The sequence below is a fragment of the Canis aureus genome, chromosome 23, assembly GCF_053574225.1.
Source record: "Canis aureus isolate CA01 chromosome 23, VMU_Caureus_v.1.0, whole genome shotgun sequence".
NCBI classification, from domain to species: domain Eukaryota; kingdom Metazoa; phylum Chordata; class Mammalia; order Carnivora; family Canidae; genus Canis; species Canis aureus.
This window is the reverse complement of record NC_135633.1, coordinates 28,908,536-28,927,670: the sequence shown is the minus strand read 5'-3', so window position 1 is coordinate 28,927,670 and position 19,135 is coordinate 28,908,536. Positions and strand designations below refer to the sequence as shown.

Genomic DNA, 19,135 nt, shown 5'->3' with positions numbered 1-19,135 from the left:
ATGACAACAGGAGAAATTTCATAAGAAACATAATTAAATGTCACAAAGATATGTTAGCTATTGACATAGCATGGGAAGATGCTAAATCTTTAAAAGCCATCAAGTATGAACTCACTTTCTAATAACAGAGGTAGTTACATTTGATCTTACAAAGTAATCTGATTTCTTTCGGCATTAAGTATGCCTTCTGACTGCTTATACATAAGTTAAAATTATAGTCAATTCTTAAAAATTGAAAATGCTTGGGTTGGAGTATGATGACCTTGTAGCAATTAGGAAGGCAATGAGGAAAAAACATAATAGTAAAGGTTTCTAATTTGCCACAGATAAATCTTAGAGTGGAAAATTAACAAGTAAACGGCATTATTCCCTGAAACAAGACAAGTAAACCAAAATTTGTCTTTTCTAGTCAAATGATTATGGAAAAGTTGCTTCCTTTCTTCAGGCCTCATTCTCCATCCTTTTGTAAGGGTTTAATGCTCATTTAAAAAAATAAATAAAAAGACTAAGTACAGGTCCAAAATGGTGTCGCTTAGACCAAGTTGCTTAATGAATAATCTAACTGCAGTGTCAACCTTCTGTAGAAATGTAGTCTTATCTGGCCAGCCAGGAATTTTTCAAACTGTGCCAATAAGTTTGCCCCTTTGGCCCTCTCCATCCCTAAAAAAAGATGAAGCAATCTGCATGATAAGACACCTTACTTTTATCCCTAGAAGGTGGCCTTGCCTAGAACAATCCTTTTCTTTTGCTAATAACTTTCTTGCCCTACCATCCTTCTATAAAAACCTTCCATTTTGTAGGACTCTTTGGAGCTCCTCTCTACTTGCTCCTCTCTACTTGATGTCCCATTGATTCATGAATCAAAAAGCCAAGTGGAAATTCAAATTTCCCTGGTTGAATTTTGTTATTTAACATGCTAGATTCATTCCTAACTTCAGTATCTACTGAGGATCTATTATGTCAAATGCTTCTCTAGATACTGCTGAACACAGTAGTGAAGAAACAGACAAAATCTCTCCCCTCACACAGTTTAGGAGAGATAGACAAAATACCTATGAAAAGTATGCAGCATGTTAAAGGGTAATAAATACTATGGAGAAAAAAACAGGTAAGGGAACAAAATGTACTGAGGAGGTGGTTTTAGTGAAGTTATACGGTAACTAGATGATTTCTAGGTTCACTTTCAGTTCAAAAATCAACAATTCTCTTCTATGTTGACCAGGCAGCATAAAAACACACAGTGAACCTATGAACCTGACCTCTTTAAACTCATACATTCTATCACCTTGCTCTGTGTGTCACCACTTATATTTTAGAAAAATAGGATTAAACATACATTTTTCCATACTGAGACAAAACATATGCTGTCATTTAATGAAATAAGTAATTTCCCAGTCTTGCCTTGGGAGATGAAAATAAGAGAGAAAAAGAAAACCTAGCAAGTTCTCCTCAGACAAAGGTTCTAAAAATGTGGCATTTCTCAACACTACAGAAACACTACAGATAGGATTAAAATTAGCTGCTTTTTCTCCTTTTCCAATATATTTGTGGTCTGGGTTTTCTTCCTTTACTGAGCCTGAGTTAAAACGAGGTGGTTTAACAGCTTCTCCAAAACAGAAGGCTTTCCATAGACAAGAAAAATCATATGAATAAGAATTACTACTATATTTATTGCAGCTACCATATTTTATATGTCTGCTCTGTGCCAGGTACAGCACTAGCCATTTTATACATCAGGTTGAATTACATGAAACTGCCATTTATGGGTTAAAATCAACAATTTTATATAGTTTAAATAACCATTCATCACCCATTCACTTCAAATTCCAGCGCTGGTGGTTAACTACATTGTGTTTCTATAGTTCTGTTAATTTACTATCTTGGGCAAATCTTCAAGATAGTACAGAGTTTTTCTTTTTTAAGATTTTTATTTATTTATTTTTAAGAGAGAGTGAGAGTGCAAGAGTGGCGAGAGAGGCAAAGGGAGAAGCAGACTCTTTGCTGAGCAGGGAGCCCCATACGGACTTGATCCCAGGACCTTGGGATTATGACCTGAGCTAAAGGCAGACATTTAACTGACTGAGCCACCCAGGCACCGTAATGCAGAACTTTTGTTTGGAGATAAAAAGGCCTTCTCCTAAGTTGATAGTGCTATAAATGACAACTGGAAGATACTGCCAACCTATGAGAATGAGTTTGTACAAACAAATACTTAAAAGTTTTTTAGTTAAGACTTAATTAAGGATTTGAATTATATTTTAACTATCATAATCCATAGCACAAATTTCATCAAAAGCTACCCATAGCCATGTGGCTTCATTTGAGAAAAGTTCAATTTATTAGTTATGCCTACTATTCTGCTTACAAAGACAGAATCTTTATTCCAAAATTAATATATTTTTTCTACTAGAAAGAGCATAAAGCAACCCCAAATTATATTAATATCTTAAATCTGTCCATTTGGGTTAGAACTTCTATTTCTTTGGAAATGCCTAATTAAAGGAATCTTTCCCAAAAAAGAGAACACTGTCCATAAGCAATCCTATTAATAAGTTCATTCCAAATAATTTTAAACTCATCTTCTAAAAGGAAATTAGTCCCTAAAGGCTTTTTTTTCCCTTCTGGCAGCTATTTCTTATTCACTATACAGTTCACGTCTAGAGTTCATATTGACAAGGCATTAATAAAATAGCTTTTAATTATTTTCTAAGTAATCGTACGTAATCTGAAGTTCTGTCTAGCAGTAAAAGGCAGGCACTTTGCATGTTGCATTATCAGGAGACGGGAAAGTGTTTTCTAACATTGAAATGCCAATATAAGTCACAGCAAAACATTAAAAGAAAAAATAACTACCTAAAGCTTTTTGAAAAAAATTAACTACTAATAAGAAGAATATAATGATCACATTTAGAAATCATGGAGTCTAAACAAGTAAATATATTTAAAAACCTACCAGTTCATTGCTTGTAGATGTGAGCCTTAGCTTTTCTTCAATTTCCTTTCCAATTTTCTGAACAGTTACCTGAGTCTGTTTAATTGCACACTGGGCTCTATGAAGCCTAGAAATAAAAGTTGCAGAAAAATTTAAGTGAGTTAACCATAACTCTTAACACAGAGTAACAAATGTAAATGGAACAAAATGAGGACAAACCTTCCATGATAAACAGAATTAGTAATAAACTCAAACTGATCATTTCATAATTCCCTAGCATATTTATAATGAAAGAAAAGGGATTACTACAGACCCTAAAAACATCCTTTCTATTCCTGCCCGCCTGCCCCATCTGATATATTGAGAGCTAAAATGGCAAACTCACAGGAATCTCGAAGACACCTTAGAAAATGATCTGGTTGAGGGGACCCAGGGTGGCTCAGTTGGTTGAGTGCCTGACTCTTGGTTTCAGCTCAGGTCATGATCTCATGGGTCAAGGGATGGAACCCCAAGTCAGGCTCTGCACTCAGTGGGGAATCTGCTTGAAGATTCTCTCTCTCTCTGCCCATCTCTCTCAAATAGATAAATAAATCTTTAAAAAGAAAATAATCTGGTTGAACCCTATCATGTTACAAAGATGTAAACTGAGGCCCAGAGAAATTAAGTGCTAAAGTCACCAGAAGAATATCACTCATAACAAGGCTAAATATTACTTATGGGGGGATCCCTGGGTGGCGCAGCGGTTTGGCGCCTGCCTTTGGCTCAGGGCGCGGTCCTGGAGACCCGGGATCGAATCCCACATCGGGCTCCCGGTGCATGGAGCCTACTTCTCCCTCTGCCTGTGTCTCTGCCTCTCTCTCTCTCTCACTGTGTGCCTATCATAAATAAAGTTTAAAAAAAAAATTAAAAAAAAATAAATATTACTTATGGGTATACACAAAGAAAAAAAGAATTAACAATAACCCCAGTTAAAGCAGCAGCAGCCACTGTGAAACAGGAACACTGAAAAAATCAAGAACTATTTTTCTTTTTTGCTTTAATTATGAGTGTGTGTTTTTCTTAGTCTCTTGGTTTTCAAATATAGTTTATATATTTCTTATACATATACACAGCAAAAATGGTCAGATTGTCTTTATTTTTAGATGACATAATTTTCATATAATGAAAATGAATTCCATTAGTAATCTACAAAACAACTACTAGAACTCATAAGGTCACAGTATACAAGGTCAATATACAGAAATTCATTATATTTCTATATATGGGTCGATTGTTTCATAATCACAATTCCAATTTCAAAAGGCTTTCGTTTTTTTGTTAGAAATTAAAAAGCTGATACTATAATTTATACAGAAAAGCAAAGAATCTTCTAGATAAACCAAGATAAACTTTTTTTTTATAAAACTACAAAATCAAAACAATATGGTACTAGCATAATGATCAAAACAAAGATCAATGGAACAGAGTAAAGATTATATAAATAAAGCTACACATATATGGCCAATTGATTTCGGACAAAGGAACCCAAGCAAGTTAATAGAGAAAAGAAAGTTTTTTAAACAAACACTGGATAAACATAGGGGAGGAAAATTAATTTCATTCCTTACCTCACAGCACATGAAAAAATTAATTCAAGGATAGCACTGTAAACATAAACACTAAAATCATAAAGCTTATAGAAGAAATACAGAGAATCTTGCAATCTTGGGGGAGGTAAATATTTCATAGAGAAGGCATGAAAAGCACTAACCATAAAATTAAAATTAGACAAACTGGACTTAACAAAAATAAAAAATGTCTGTTCATCTAAAGATGCCATTAAGAAAATGATAAGCAGTCCACAGACTGGGAGAAAATACTTGCAAAACATCAATCTGACAAAGGACTGTGTCTGGAGTATATAAAGAACTCTTATAAATCAGTAACAAAAAGACAACTCAATTAAAAATGAACAAAAAAATAAAATTTTTCACAAAGGTGAAATAAGAATGGCCAATAAGTACAGGGAAAGGTACTCAATGTCGTGGTCATCAAGAAAATGCAAATTAAAATCATTAGGAGGGGGATCCCTGGGTGGCTCAGAGGTTTAGTGCCTGCCTTCGGCCCAGGGCGTGATCCTGGAGTCCCGGGATCGAGTCCCACGTCAGGCTCCCTGCATGGAGCCTGCTTCTTCTCCCTCTGCCTGTATGTCTGCCTCTCTCTCTCTCTCTCTCTCTCTCATGAATAAATAAAATCTTTAAAAAAATAATAATAAAATAAAATCATAAGGAGGTACCACTTCATACCTGTTAGAATAGCTACAATTAAAATGACAACACCTAATACTAGCAAGGTTGTGGAGCGATTTTAACTTTCCACATTGCTGGTAAAGGTGTAGAAGAATACACTTTTGGGATACTTTTGGGAAACAGTTTCTTATAAAGTTAAACATCTGTCTAAACTATGACCCAGTATTTCTACTCTTAAGCATTTACTCAAGAAACGTAAAAACATATGTCTACACGAAGATTTATAGAAGACTGTTGATAGAAAACCACACAAGTGTCAAAAGGGAGAATTAATAAGCAAACTGAGGTATAATCATGAAATTTTACTCATCAATACAAAGGAAGACACCACTGGTACACATAACAATATGAATGAATCCCGAAAACATGATGTTGAGTGAAAAAAGCCAGAAAGCATACTGTATGATTCCACGTATACACAGTTCAGCCAGACAGCTGGTTGTCTATGTGGGGTGGGACTGATTGGTAGAGAACAGGGGGAACAAAGGAACTCCCTGAGGTGATGGAAATGCAGCATATATCTTTCCTGGGGTGAGGGTACACCGTTATACAAAGAATTGAAACTAATGATCTATGCATTTCAATGTATGTAAATTTTACCTCAATTTTTAAAAATTACTCACTAATCCTAACCTGAAAGATATCCTACACACAAGGTTAATTTTATTAGGGATCTACCGATCCCTCTGTCAACATTATGATGATGATGATGATGATGATGACGACGACGATGACGACACTAAAAATATTCATGATATAATCTGTACTTTCAGAAATTGCCTGATAGTTATCCTCAATTCATTATAGCTAGTTTGCTCATGAGATAAGTTACTCAGCAACTTCCTCGAGGATCCTATGGAATCCAACAGCGGTTATACTCCATCCTATTGCCTCTCGCTCTGGGAATATATGTGTACACACTCTCTTGATAGTAATATTCTCTCACAAAGTTGGCTCTACAGAAATTTAAAAGCAAGGAAAGCCCCTTGTAATTAATGTGGTCCCAGCATACATCTCCAGTCTTATTTCCTGACAGTTCTTACCCTTGTATGCTCAGCTTCCAGCAATTCTCCAAACACACCATGCCATTTCTTGTTTCTGTGCCTTTGAGTGAGCTGATCTACCTGCCTGTGAGTTTTCCCCATCTCTTACAGATAAGAATACTCCTGAGTCCATTAAAAAGGCAGTTCAAGCACCTTTTCAAAGATCTTTCTAGACTATTTTAGACAGTTGAAGGCACTCCTTACTCTAGAAATCTATGGCATCACGTCTACAAACCACTAACAAAGATTACAGAACCACATTTTATAGCAACTGTTTATTTCCCTACTAGATCTTTCTGAGGAAAAAAAAAAAAATCTCGTATTTTTCTATATATTCCCAGTGCTTAGAACAGAATATGGCACAAAGGAGGCACTCAGAATATTTCTGCAGAGTGAATGTCAACTAACTCCTGAATATAAAAGCTCAGTCCCAAGATCTGATTATTTTTTACCAATATCAACTGGAGACTCTAAAAGATTAATGTGATCGTTTTCTATATTTATAACTTTAAAATATTATATCAAAACAAAAATCAAATGAAGACCAATCAAGTAAGGAAACATGCAATTTTTACTAAAAAAGTTATCAGAATTCTAATAATAATAGGCATTATCAACTCAGAGCAGAAATCAACAAAATAGCCTGTTACTTTAAAAGGGGGGAAAATGCTGCCTGAAACTCACTGGTACTATGCAAACAACCTTGTCAAATGGTAAAGACTTTAAAAATAAAAATGATTCATGACCATAATTAATGTATGACTTCAACTATTTGGCTCTCACTGCCCCAGACGCTTTCTGATCTTACCTTAGGGGCTTAAAACACACAGACAGAGTCACATTTCCTCCAATCTTCAGTGTTATCCAAATAGACTTTCAGAGCCCCTGCTACATCAAGACAGAGCTAATAACGTCCCCCTTTCAAACTCAACAGAAGAATAAAAGTTTGATGTGTTTAGGCTTTTAAACATAACATGGGGCATCCCGATTCCCCTGGGGGTGAGGAGGTAAAGGACTGACAAGAAAAGAAACAACTACTTTACTTCCAAACCAGCTAGGCAGTTTCAGAGGAATGTTTCTTGATTTTGCAAACTATGAAATGATAGTATAAAGAAATATACATCATCTAGTCATCTGGTGACAGGTCGAATACCAACACTAACACTGCCAAGCTGAAGTAAAATCATTATCACAGGCTTGAGGAGGAAGGATCAAATAGTTATCTGATAGGTACTCTGGAGAAAATAGATGCATCCCTATTACTTAATATGCTTTGAAATAACAGTAAAATCGAAAATGGACTTTAAAGTAATGTTTTGAGGTAAGATAGTGCTGTGAAAATAAAAATATACTGAATAAAAGGTATTATACCAAGTAAATAATAAATATTGAGACCATATCCAGCAAATATTAACAATCATCTCAGTAAAGGAGAAGTTAGGAGACAATTTTTGTCTACTTAGTGTTGATCATATCACTTTTGAAATGCTGTATTCTGCTTTTAGGTGAAGAAGGACAAATCAGAATCCCTAGAAAAGCAGTATACTTCCCTATGGCCTATGGGAAGAGATAAAAAGGAGAAATTAAAAAAAAAAAAAGACAGGTATCTATCGAGACAGACACCTTATCATTGATGGCTTTGTATTCCATAGGAAAGAGCATAGATTTTTTTTTTTCTGAAGGTATTAGGAAACAAGGTTTCAAGCTAGAAAAGATATAACTATATTTGCATTTTAGAGAGATCTTTCTTCCTGTAATAAGGTAAATGGAACACAGAAACAAGACTGTAAACAGGAAGGTTAGTGTGTGGTTATTACAGCCTCCCTAGGAAAAGTTTAGGCATTGTTCTAAGTTAAAATAGGAACAAGAAGGATGATGTAGATGTGAAAAGAGAGGAGAGGAGAAATAAAGAATGATGAGCAAAAACAAATTACCAACATCAAGAACAGAAGCAAAGACACCACTAGATCTTACAGATATTAAAAGGGAATTATTAAGAAATTATGAGTAATATGCCAAAAACTTTAAAAATGTAGGTGACATAGTCAAATTGCTTTAAAAAATCACAAGTTTCCAAAACAAACAAATGAATTAGAAAATCTGAATCATCATTATCAGTTAAAGAAACTAAATTTGTAATTAAAACCACCCTCACATAGAAAACTCTAGGTTCAAGCCTCGTACACTCTTGATGGAAATGCAAGCTGGTACAAGCCACTCTGGAAAACAATATGGAGGTTCTTCAAAAAGTTGAAAATAGAGCTACCCTACAACCCAGCAATTGCACTACTGGGGATTTACCTGAAAGATACAAATGAAGTGTTCTGAAGGGACACTTACACTCCAATGTTTATAGCAGCAATGTCCACAGCAGCCAAACTATGGAAAGAGCCCAGATGTCCATCGACAGATGAATGGATAAAGAAGATGTGATATATATATATTACCTAATGGTAATTGTATATTTTATATGTTTTTAAAAATTACTCACTAATCCTAACCTGAAAGATATCCTATACACAAGGTTAATTTTATTAGGGATCTACCGATCCCTCTGTCAACATTATGATGATGATGATGATGATGATGATGATGACGACGATGACGACACTAAAAATATTCATGATATAATCTGTACTTTCAGAAATTGCCTGATAGTTATCCTCAATTCATTATAGCTAGTTTGCTCATGAGATAAGTTACTCAGCAACTTCCTCGAGGATCCTATGGAATCCAACAGCGGTTATACTCCATCCTATTGCCTCTCGCTCTGGGAATATATGTGTACACACTCTCTTGATAGTAATATTCTCTCACAAAGTTGGCTCTACAGAAATTTAAAAGCAAGGAAAGCCCCTTGTAATTAATGTGGTCCCAGCATACATCTCCAGTCTTATTTCCTGACAGTTCTTACCCTTGTATGCTCAGCTTCCAGCAATTCTCCAAACACACCATGCCATTTCTTGTTTCTGTGCCTTTGAGTGAGCTGATCCACCTGCCTGTGAGTTTTCCCCATCTCTTACAGATAAGAATACTCCTGAGTCCATTAAAGAGGCAGTTCAAGCACAACCTTTTCAAAGATCTTTCTAGACTATTTTAGACAGTTGAAGGCACTCCTTACTCTAGAAATCTATGGCATCATGCCTACAAACCACTAACAAAGATTACAGAACCACATTTTATAGCAACTGTTTATTTCCCTACTAGATTTACATCAGTATGTAAATCTCTTAAACCGCTGCGTCTTAAATTTAGTCGGCAAAGACCACATTTAGCTAAAAGCATGAGTTTAGTCCTCCATGTAGAAACCAGATACGGGACTGCGAAAAAAAAAAGAAAAGAAAAGAAAAAAGAAGAAAGAAAGAAAGAAAGAAAGAAAGAAAGAAAGAAAGAAAGAAAGAAAGAAAGAAAGAAAGAAAGAAAGAAAGAAAAGAAAGAAAGAAAGAAAGAAAGAAAGAAAGAAAGAAAGAAAGAAAGAAAGAAAAGAAAGAAAGAAAGAAAGAAAAAGAAAAAAAAGAAAAAGCTTCCTACTGTCTGAAAATCCCAGTTTATTAAGTAAATAGTAAAAATGCATAGGTCTTTGATGAGAGAACTGGCTGCACGAAGGTACGCCCCTTTCACAGTGTTCCTTTTAACTTCATATGCGAGTTATTGCTTCTGCTGTGGGACTGGACTGTTACGGCACTAAAGGCAGCTATTGGGGGAAGAGGCAGGGAAAGGAAGTAGTCTATTATATATATATATATATATATATATAATAGACTACTACTCGGCCATCAAAAAAAAAAATGAACTCTCATCATTTGCAATGACGTGGATGAACTGGAGAGAAATAAGTCAATCAGAGCAAGACAATTATCATATGATCTCACTCATACGTGGAATTTAAGAAACAAAACAGAGGATCATAGGGGAAGAGAGGACAAAATAAAACAAGACGAACTCAGAGGAGTTACAAATCCTAAGAAACTCTTAATCATAGGAAACAAATTGAGGGTCACTGGAGGGGTAATTGTTGGGGGGATGGGGTAATTGGGTAATGGACATTAAGGATGGCACCTGATGCTATGAGCACTGGGTATTATATAACATTGATGAATCACTGACCTCTACCTCTGAAACCAATAATACATTTTATGTTAATTAACTGAATTTAAATTTTAAAAATAGGAGCACCTAGGTGGCTCAGTGGTTAAGCATCTGCCTTCAGCTCAGGTCATGATCCCAGGGCCTAGGGATCAAGTCCCATATCAGGCTCCCCACAGGAAACCTGCCTCTCCATCTGCCCATGTCTCTGCCTCTCTCTGTATCTCTCAGGAATAAATAAATTAAAATCTTTAAAAAAATAAAAAATTAGTAAATTTTAAAAATAAAATAAGAAAACTCTAGGTTCAGAGAGTTTCACTGGTGTTATACCAGTTTTAACAAAATCTTTCAAAGAAGAGGAAACACTTTTCAATTTGTTTTATGAGGCCAGTATAATCTCCATACCAAAACATGATAAAGAAAATTACAGGGATCCCTGGGTGGCGCAGCGGTTTGGCGCCTGCCTTTGGCCCAGGACCCGATCCTGGAGACCCGGGATCGAATCCCATGTCGGGCTCCCGGTGCATGGAGCCTGCTTCTCTCTCTGCCTGTGTCTCTGCCTCTCTCTCACTCTCTCTGTGTAACTATCATATTAAAATAAATAAGTAAAATTTAAAAAAAAAAAGAAAATTACAAATATCACACATGAACATAAATGCAAAAATCATTAATAAAATGTAACCCAATCAAATCCAGCAATGTATGAAAAGAATAATACACATCTTGATCAAATAGGTTTACTTGAAGAGTACACGGTTAGTTTACCATTTGAAAATCAATGCTGACAAAATAATGAAGAAAATCCATATGGCTCTCAAAAGATGCCTCCCAGAAAGCATCTGATAAAATTCAATAGCTTTAGTGATTAAAAACAAAAAACAAAAACAAAAACAAAAACAAAAACAAAAACAAAACAAAACCCCCCAAAATACAATCTCCAACAAACTAAGGAAAAAGGAGAGCTTCCTCTGATGAAGAATTTATTTTAAAAATCCACAGCTAATACAAAGAGGGTTTTATTTTTTTTAAATTTTTATTTATTTATGATAGTCACAGAGAGAGAGAGAGAGAGGCAGAGACACAGGCAGAGGCAGAAGCAGGCTCCATGCACCGGGAGCCCGATGTGGGATTCGATCCTGGGTCTCCAGGATCGCGCCCTGGGCCAAAGGCAGGCGTCAAACCGCTGCGCCACCCAGGGATCCCCAAAGAGGGTTTTATACGAAAAAATTCTACACCTCATATTAAGATCAGAAACAAGAAAAGGTGCCCACTTTCAGCCCTCTAATTCAAGACTTTAACCAAGGTCCAAACCACTGGAATAAGGCAATTAAAAAATCATAAATATAGAAAAGAAGCAAAAATGCTATTCATAGATGCCTTATTGTACACATATAAAAATTTAAAAAATTCATAATTAAACTAATAAGTAAGTTTAGCAAGACTGCAAGATTCTAGATTAACATATAAAAACCTAATGGTAATTGTATATGATATCAACAAATAACTAGGTAACTCTAATAAAAGATGTGAAAGACCTGTGCACTGAAAACTGTAAAACATTGCTGAGAGAAATGTAAAAGCCCCTAAAAAAAAAAAAAAAAATAGACTATAACAATTACATGGGTTGGAAGACTCAATATTAAGAAGTCAAGTCTCCCCTAAATGTATCTAGAGTCCATGCAATTCCAGCCAAACCCTCGCAGTCTTCTTTTTTAATTGACAAGCTGATTCTAAAATTGATAGAAATATGAAAGTCCTAGAATAGTCAAGAAAATGTTGAAGAAAAACAAAGTAAGAGCTTACACTACCAGATTTTATGATTTATCACAAAGAGAGACTTTATAAAGTAGTAGTTACAGAAGTCTAAACAAATAAATCAATGGAAAAGAATTCAGATGATAGAAAAAGACCCATTACATAAAATCACTTTAGTTTTTGATTAGGGAAAGAAAAGTTTTGTCAACAAAATGACACTGAAATAACTGGATATTGACATGGAGGGAAAAAATGAACCTTAATTTCTACTTCACACCATACACAAAATGTTAAACTGAAATAGATCAAAAACTAAATGTAAAATCTAAAACTATAAAACTTCTAGAATAACATGTAGGAAAATACATTCATGACTTTATGACCTTGGGTTAGTCAAGATTCCCTAAACAGGAAACAAAAAGCACTATCCATAAAATAAAAACCTGATATAACATATTTTAGCAAAATTTGAGAAAAGGCATTATTTCAAAAACAAAATATCAAGACAGAGTAGGAAAAAATGTCATATATACATATATATATATGACTAAGGACTTGTATCTATAATACACAAAGAATTTCACAAATCAGCGATAAAAATACAAACCCAATAAATATTATCAAAATATTTGAATACTTCACAAGGGTATAAGAATAGCCAATAAACACAAGATGGTGTTTCACAATTCACCATAGATTTAAAAATTAAAATCAAAATGATATTCCAGTATAAACCCACTATAATTGCTAGAATTTACAAAACTGACACTACCAAATGATGGCAAGGAGTCAAAAAGGTGGAACTTGCAAACATTGCTAGTAGGACTGTAAAACTGTTTAACTATTAGAAAACTGGTAATTTCTAATAAGTTAAATATACACCTATCATATGAGTAGGTAGCTCCACTCTGAGGTATAATAAAAAAATAAATAAAAGCACATGGTCACAGAAGACTTTTGTAAGGATATTCCCTAATAGCTTTATCAGAACAGCCAAAAAGTGTAAACAACTCAAATGTTCATCAATAAGATAATACATAAGCAAATTGTGGTATATGTACAGAAATATCACTCAGCAATAAAATAAATAAACGTCTGATCTATACAACAACATGGATAAATTTCAAAAACTATGTTGAACAAAAAAAGTCAGAAACCGAAAGAGTACACCATATGATTCCATTTATAAGAAGTTCAAGAACAGGAAAAGCTAATAATGAAGAGGCAATAAGAAAAGGGTTTAACTCAGCCAGGGGTGGGAGTGAGGGTGTAAGAATGATTGGCAAAGGGGTATAAGGAAACTTCCTGGATAATGAAATATATTCTATATCATGACTGAATGATGACAACATGGGTGTGTACATTTGTCAAAACTCATCAGACTGTAAACTTAAATTTTCTGCATTTTATTGTATATAAATTTTACTGCAAAGAAAAAAGGGAAAATATGATAGCTAGTATACAACTTGGGGAAACACGAAAATGATGATGTTATTTATTGATATGAGGAATACAGAATGAGCAGTTTGAAAAGAAATTCTACCTTCAGTTTGAGGTGCCTGTTCAATATCCAAGAGGAGGTGTTGAATATGACTTGAATATAAGGATCTGGAGCTTAGGAGACAGATCTTGGCTGGAGACAAAAATGTGGCAATCATTAGCACACAGATGGTTATGAACATTATGAAAGTGAATGAGATCATTTTGGAAGACTGTGAGAATGAAAGAGAACAGAGCCTAGAACAGAATCTTAAGGAACATCAATATTTAAAGGATTAGAAAAAAAAAATTAAATGCTACAAAAAATTCTGACCCAGAATATCCAGAGAAGTAGAAGGACAGCTGAGAGAATTGCTGCCACAGCAGTCAAAGGAACAGAAGATCTCAAGGAAGAATGATCACTGTCCTAACATCAAGTAACCTAAGGCTTAGACAGCATCTGTAAATTTAGCAACAAAGACTTGATTAAAGCTGCTGTTTCGAATCTGTTCATCTTTCTCCAAGTCCACTGCCACCATCAACTTTCATCTAGCCAATACCCTCCTGACCGGTTTCTCAGGTTCTACTCTTGTTCTTCTCAATTCCATTCTCTCCTTTGTATGAAAAGTAACTCTGAAGACTATCCATTGGAAGAAAGACAGTCTCTTCAATAAATGGTGCTGGGAAAATTGGACATCCACATGCAGAAGAATGAAACTAGACCACTCTCTTTCACCATACACAAAGAGAAACTCAAAATGGATGAAAGATCTAAATGTGAGACAAGATTCCATCAAAATCCTAGAGAAGAACACAGGCAACACCCTTTTTGAACTCGGCCACAGTAACTTCTTGCAAGATACATCCACGAAGGCAAAAGAAACAAAAGCAAAAATGAACTATTGGGACTTCATCCAGATAAGAAGCTTTTGCACAGCAAAGGATACAGTCAACAAAACTAAAAGACAACCTACAGAATGGGAGAAGATATTTGCAAATGACATATCAGATAAAGGGCTAGTTTCCAAGATCTATAAAGAACTTATTAAACTCAACACCAAAGAAACAAACAATCCAATCATGAAATGGGCAAAAGACATGAAGAGAAATCTCACAGAGGAAGACATAGACATGGCCAACATGCATATGAGAAAATGCTCCACATCACTTGCCATCAGGGAAATACAAATCAAAACCACAATGAGATACCACCTCACACCAGTGAGAATGGGGCAAATTAACAAGGCAGGAAACCACAAATGTTGGAGAGGATGCGGAGAAAAGGGAACCCTCTTACACTGTTGGTGGGAATGTGAACTGGTGCAGCCACTCTGGAAAACTGTGTGGAGGTTCCTCAAAGAGTTAAAAATAGACCTGCCCTACGACCCAGCAATTGCACTGTTGGGGATTTACCCCAAAGATTCAGATGCAGTGAAACGCCGGGACACCTGCACCCCAATGTTTATAGCAGCAATGGCCACGATAGCCAAACTGTGGAAGGAGCCTCGGTGTCCAACGAAAGATGAATGGATAAAGAAGATGTGGTTTACGTATACAATGGAATATTACTCAGCTATTAGAAATGACAATACCCACCATTTGCTTCAACGTGAATGGAACTGGAGGGTATTATGCTGAGTGAAGTAAGTCAGTCGGAGAAGGACAAACATTATATGTTCTCATTCATTTGGGGAATATAAATAATAGTGAAAGGGAATATAAGGGAAGGGAGAAGAAATGTGTGGGAAATATCAGAAAGGGAGACAGAACGTAAAGACTGCTAACTCTGGGAAACGAACTAGGGGTGGTAGAAGGGGAGGAGGGCGGGGGGTGGGAGTGAATGGGTGACGGGCACTGGGGGTTATTCTGTATGTTAGTAAATTGAACACCAATAAAAAAATTAAAAAAAAAAAAGAAAAGAAAAGGTTGCTCCCCAACCCGCCCCCCACCCCCCCACCCCGCCCCATGAACCATTATTTTATCCAAAAACACATTCTTGAGAAGTTTTGTGGAAAACCAACTTTTAGTATGTTGAATTTATCTTTACTGCCAGTGGATATTCATTAGGCAGATGATTGTAATACTTTCTGTGTACCCACATTAGAGATCCACAAATAAGCATTTAGACATCTTAGGATATTTAAAGAAATCTCTTTTTGTTTATTTTTTGATCGTGGAATAATTATTTCCCAACGAGTTAGATTTTGACATTTGTATTCTAATCTTAAGTACAATCATTTAGAAAATTAGTAATGGGAAACCTCACTAAAAAGGAGTCAGGAAGTAGGCAGGGGAAGCTCTCATGTTCCATCGCTTGTAGTCAATTGCAGAGCCAACAGGAAGAGATGAACTTGACCTTAAATGGATTTGACCTTGCATATGGATACTACTCTACTATTCCACCTGGAGGAAGAGACACTTTCCTTCCCTCCCCCATCCCCGTCCCCCAGTAGCTTAGCCAATAAAAAGCCACCATACTTTGAAGTCCTAGTTTACACCAATGGATTTTTTAATTTATAATAGCCTTCTCAAATTACCTCTTTTTCTCCTCAAAAAAGTGTACTTCTCCTTTGTTCCTCAGACTTGCCTACTGTTTTGCTGCAGCTTGTTTGTCCCAGATTGCAACTCTTTTATTCCTGAATAAACCTATCTTTGGCTGGCAAAAAAAAGAAAGAAAGAAAAGTAACTCTGTCATTTGATCAGTATTAATTGTAGCTTATCTGCCCAAAGAGTCTCCAGAACGCCTGCCTTAAAGAGCTATATCCATAGTCTGATATCACCTACATAAATAACTATGTATGTTGCAACCTGTCAACCATCTTCCGAATGAAAGAAGAGAAACAGGGTATAAAGACTGAAGACTTTGCCCCAACCAGCAACATGGTCCATCCAGTACTCCATGTTTCTCTTCTCACAGACTAACAGAGATAAACCAGTTCGCATTTACATTGCAATTACAGAGGCTTTCACACATATCTATGAGTAAATTCCCTTGGAGACAACAAGAAATATTACGATCTACAAACTTGTAACTTAAAAGATTAATGCTATCTAATGCAGCTGTATCTATCATTTTTCCTTTATCTCTACAGACACAAAATGTTTTAGATATTCTAGGTTCTCTAATGTCTAGTACTTGATTGTCCATATTGTTCCTATCATTATGTAATAACACCTAAAGATAGTTAATATATATGTATTTCTAGTCATGTTTATAACACCTTCTATGAATGATAAAGATCTAGACACCAGGATAGTCATGAATTATCACAGTGTTCTGGAAGCGTTCACTGGCAGCAATATCACATTACACTAGTCTTCTCCCTCCCTCTCCTCTGTCCTATTCAGTACCTAAATCTGCTGATTCTTCTTCCCCAATGCTCTTATCTCCATCATTTCCTTTTCATTTTTCCCACTATAGGCACCCCGGCTTGGCATTAAAAAAAGGCCTCCTGGGGATCCCTGGGTGGCGCAGCGGTTTGGCGCCTGCCTTTGGCCCGGGGCGCGATCTTGGAGACCCGGGATCGAATCCCACGTCGGGCTCCCGGTGCGTGGAGCCTGCTTCTCCCTCTGCCTGTGTCTCTGCCTCTCTCTCTCTCTCTATGTGACTATCATAAATAAATAAAATTTAAAAAAAAAAAAAAAAAAAGGCCTCCTGGGGCTCTTGGGTGGCTCCTTTGGTTAAGCATCTGACTCTTGATCTCAGCTTGATCTCAGGGTTATGAATTCAGGCCCTGCATTGGGCTCCACACTGGGCATGGGGTCTCCTTTAAAGAAAAAAAAAGGCTTCCTTCTCTTTTTCTAACCTCTGTCCTCCTCAATCCATTTGGAACATTGCCATGAGAATATTCTTCCCAAAACACACATTTTAATAGTGCACTATAAAAAAATCAAAACAATGAAATGGGGTCCAGGAGACTTTCCAACTCTGTAGTATATCAATAACTAGGATGACTACAGGCAAATCAGAGCTCTTTACACAGAAAAACCAGGGCCATATATAAAATTAAATTATCACAAATTCTAAAATTCTATGATTAGATGTTATTCTTTGCTTGAAAACATTCCATAGTATGGTATAAATGCGGCTATTTACATACAGATTAAAACTCAACAGTTTTAGCCTAGAAATTCAGTCAAATAAAATCTAGCTCAGGCACAATATTTAATATTTATTAAAACCCTAGGGCCAAAATGAATATCTGGCACACAGTGTATGCTTATATATTTAAATAATTGAATGAGGGCAGCCCAGGTGGCTCAGCGGTTTAGCACCACCTTCATCCCAGGGTGTGATCCTGGAGTCCTAGGATCGAGTCCCACATCAGGCTCCCTGCATGGAGCCTGCTTCTCCCTCTGCCTGTGTCTCTGCCCCTCTCTCTCTCTCTCTCTCTCTGTGTCTCTCATGAATTAATAAACATTTTTTAAATGAATGAATAAACATTTATTTAGTGCTTACTATGTGCCAGGCACTGGGCTAAAAAGCTGAAATGTAGTATTCCATTTAACCTTCATAACAATCTATAAACTTCATACATTATCATTCTCATTCTACCTGTAAGAAGCTAGTAAGAGGCAGAATCAGAATTAAAAACCAGGTCTAAGTCCAAAGCCCATGGGTTTTCACTGTTACCTATGTTCTACCCATAAAACTATGATTCTTAAAGTAATCTTGCCATCATGTCCCCAAGAAACCTCAATATCATAATACTTTACATGTTAAGTGAATTTTTAGTTTTCAAAGTGCTTTTTTTTTTCTCTCAGATACATTGTTTGCCTGAAACTTCCAAATACACAGGTCCCAGTTTAATGCCCCTACCATACCAAGTTGCTCTGTGCTTTTTCCATCATTCTACTCAAAATAGCCCTAATACCAGATCTAAATTTGCCACTGCTTTCTACCCTACTATCTTTGTGGTGGGGTGAATTCTAAGATGCCCTCTAAGATTCCCACCCCCTGGTATACTTGCCCTGTATAATCCCTTCCTCTTCCATGTTAGCAGGACTTGTGAATATGATAGGATATTACTCTCAAGATTATGCTACTTTATAAGGTAAAGGCATTTGGAGGATATAATTAAAGTCTAAATCCACTGACTTTGAGTTCATTAAAAGGTAGGTAATCTGATGCTATAGACTGAATTCAACATAAAATTTATAATATTGAAGCCCTAACTCCCAAAGTGACAGTATTTGGAGACTAGACTTTTAGGAGGTCATTAAGGTTAATAACAGGTCATAAGGGCGGGATCCAAATCTGATGGGACTAGTAGCTCTGCAAGAAAAGGAAGAGATAGCTTGCTCGCTCTTCCTCCTTCCACCCAGTACAAAACAGACCCAGAAATTCCTCTAGAAGAGGAAAAACTCAAGTAAAAGCCCAGGAATATTTAATAGTTAATATTTGGTAAGGCTATATCCTTATTGGAGTTGTGGTCTTCGTCATTAACCCTGGGAGCATGGCTCTATCTAGAGTTCAGATTATGTTTGTAATAATCTGTTTACTGCCTTTCCCTCCAAGTACTGGATTCCATACACCTTGAAAACACAGACCT

The 19,135-nt window shown here is 36.0% G+C and overlaps 1 protein-coding gene across 6 annotated transcripts in view; it reads right to left on the bottom strand.

Moving 5' to 3' along the window:
- Positions 1–19,135, bottom strand: part of UVRAG (UV radiation resistance associated) — a 313,421-nt gene that overhangs the window by 163,569 nt on the left and 130,717 nt on the right. For all 6 annotated transcript variants that reach the window (XR_013362269.1, XR_013362268.1, XM_077867104.1 and 3 more), the window contains exon 7: positions 2,954–3,059. Coding sequence is in view for 4 of the 6 variants with exons in the window: in XM_077867104.1 (XP_077723230.1) it covers positions 2,954–3,059 (106 nt within the window). In the remaining 2 variants the exon portion in view is untranslated. The remainder of the gene's footprint in view (positions 1–2,953; positions 3,060–19,135) is intronic.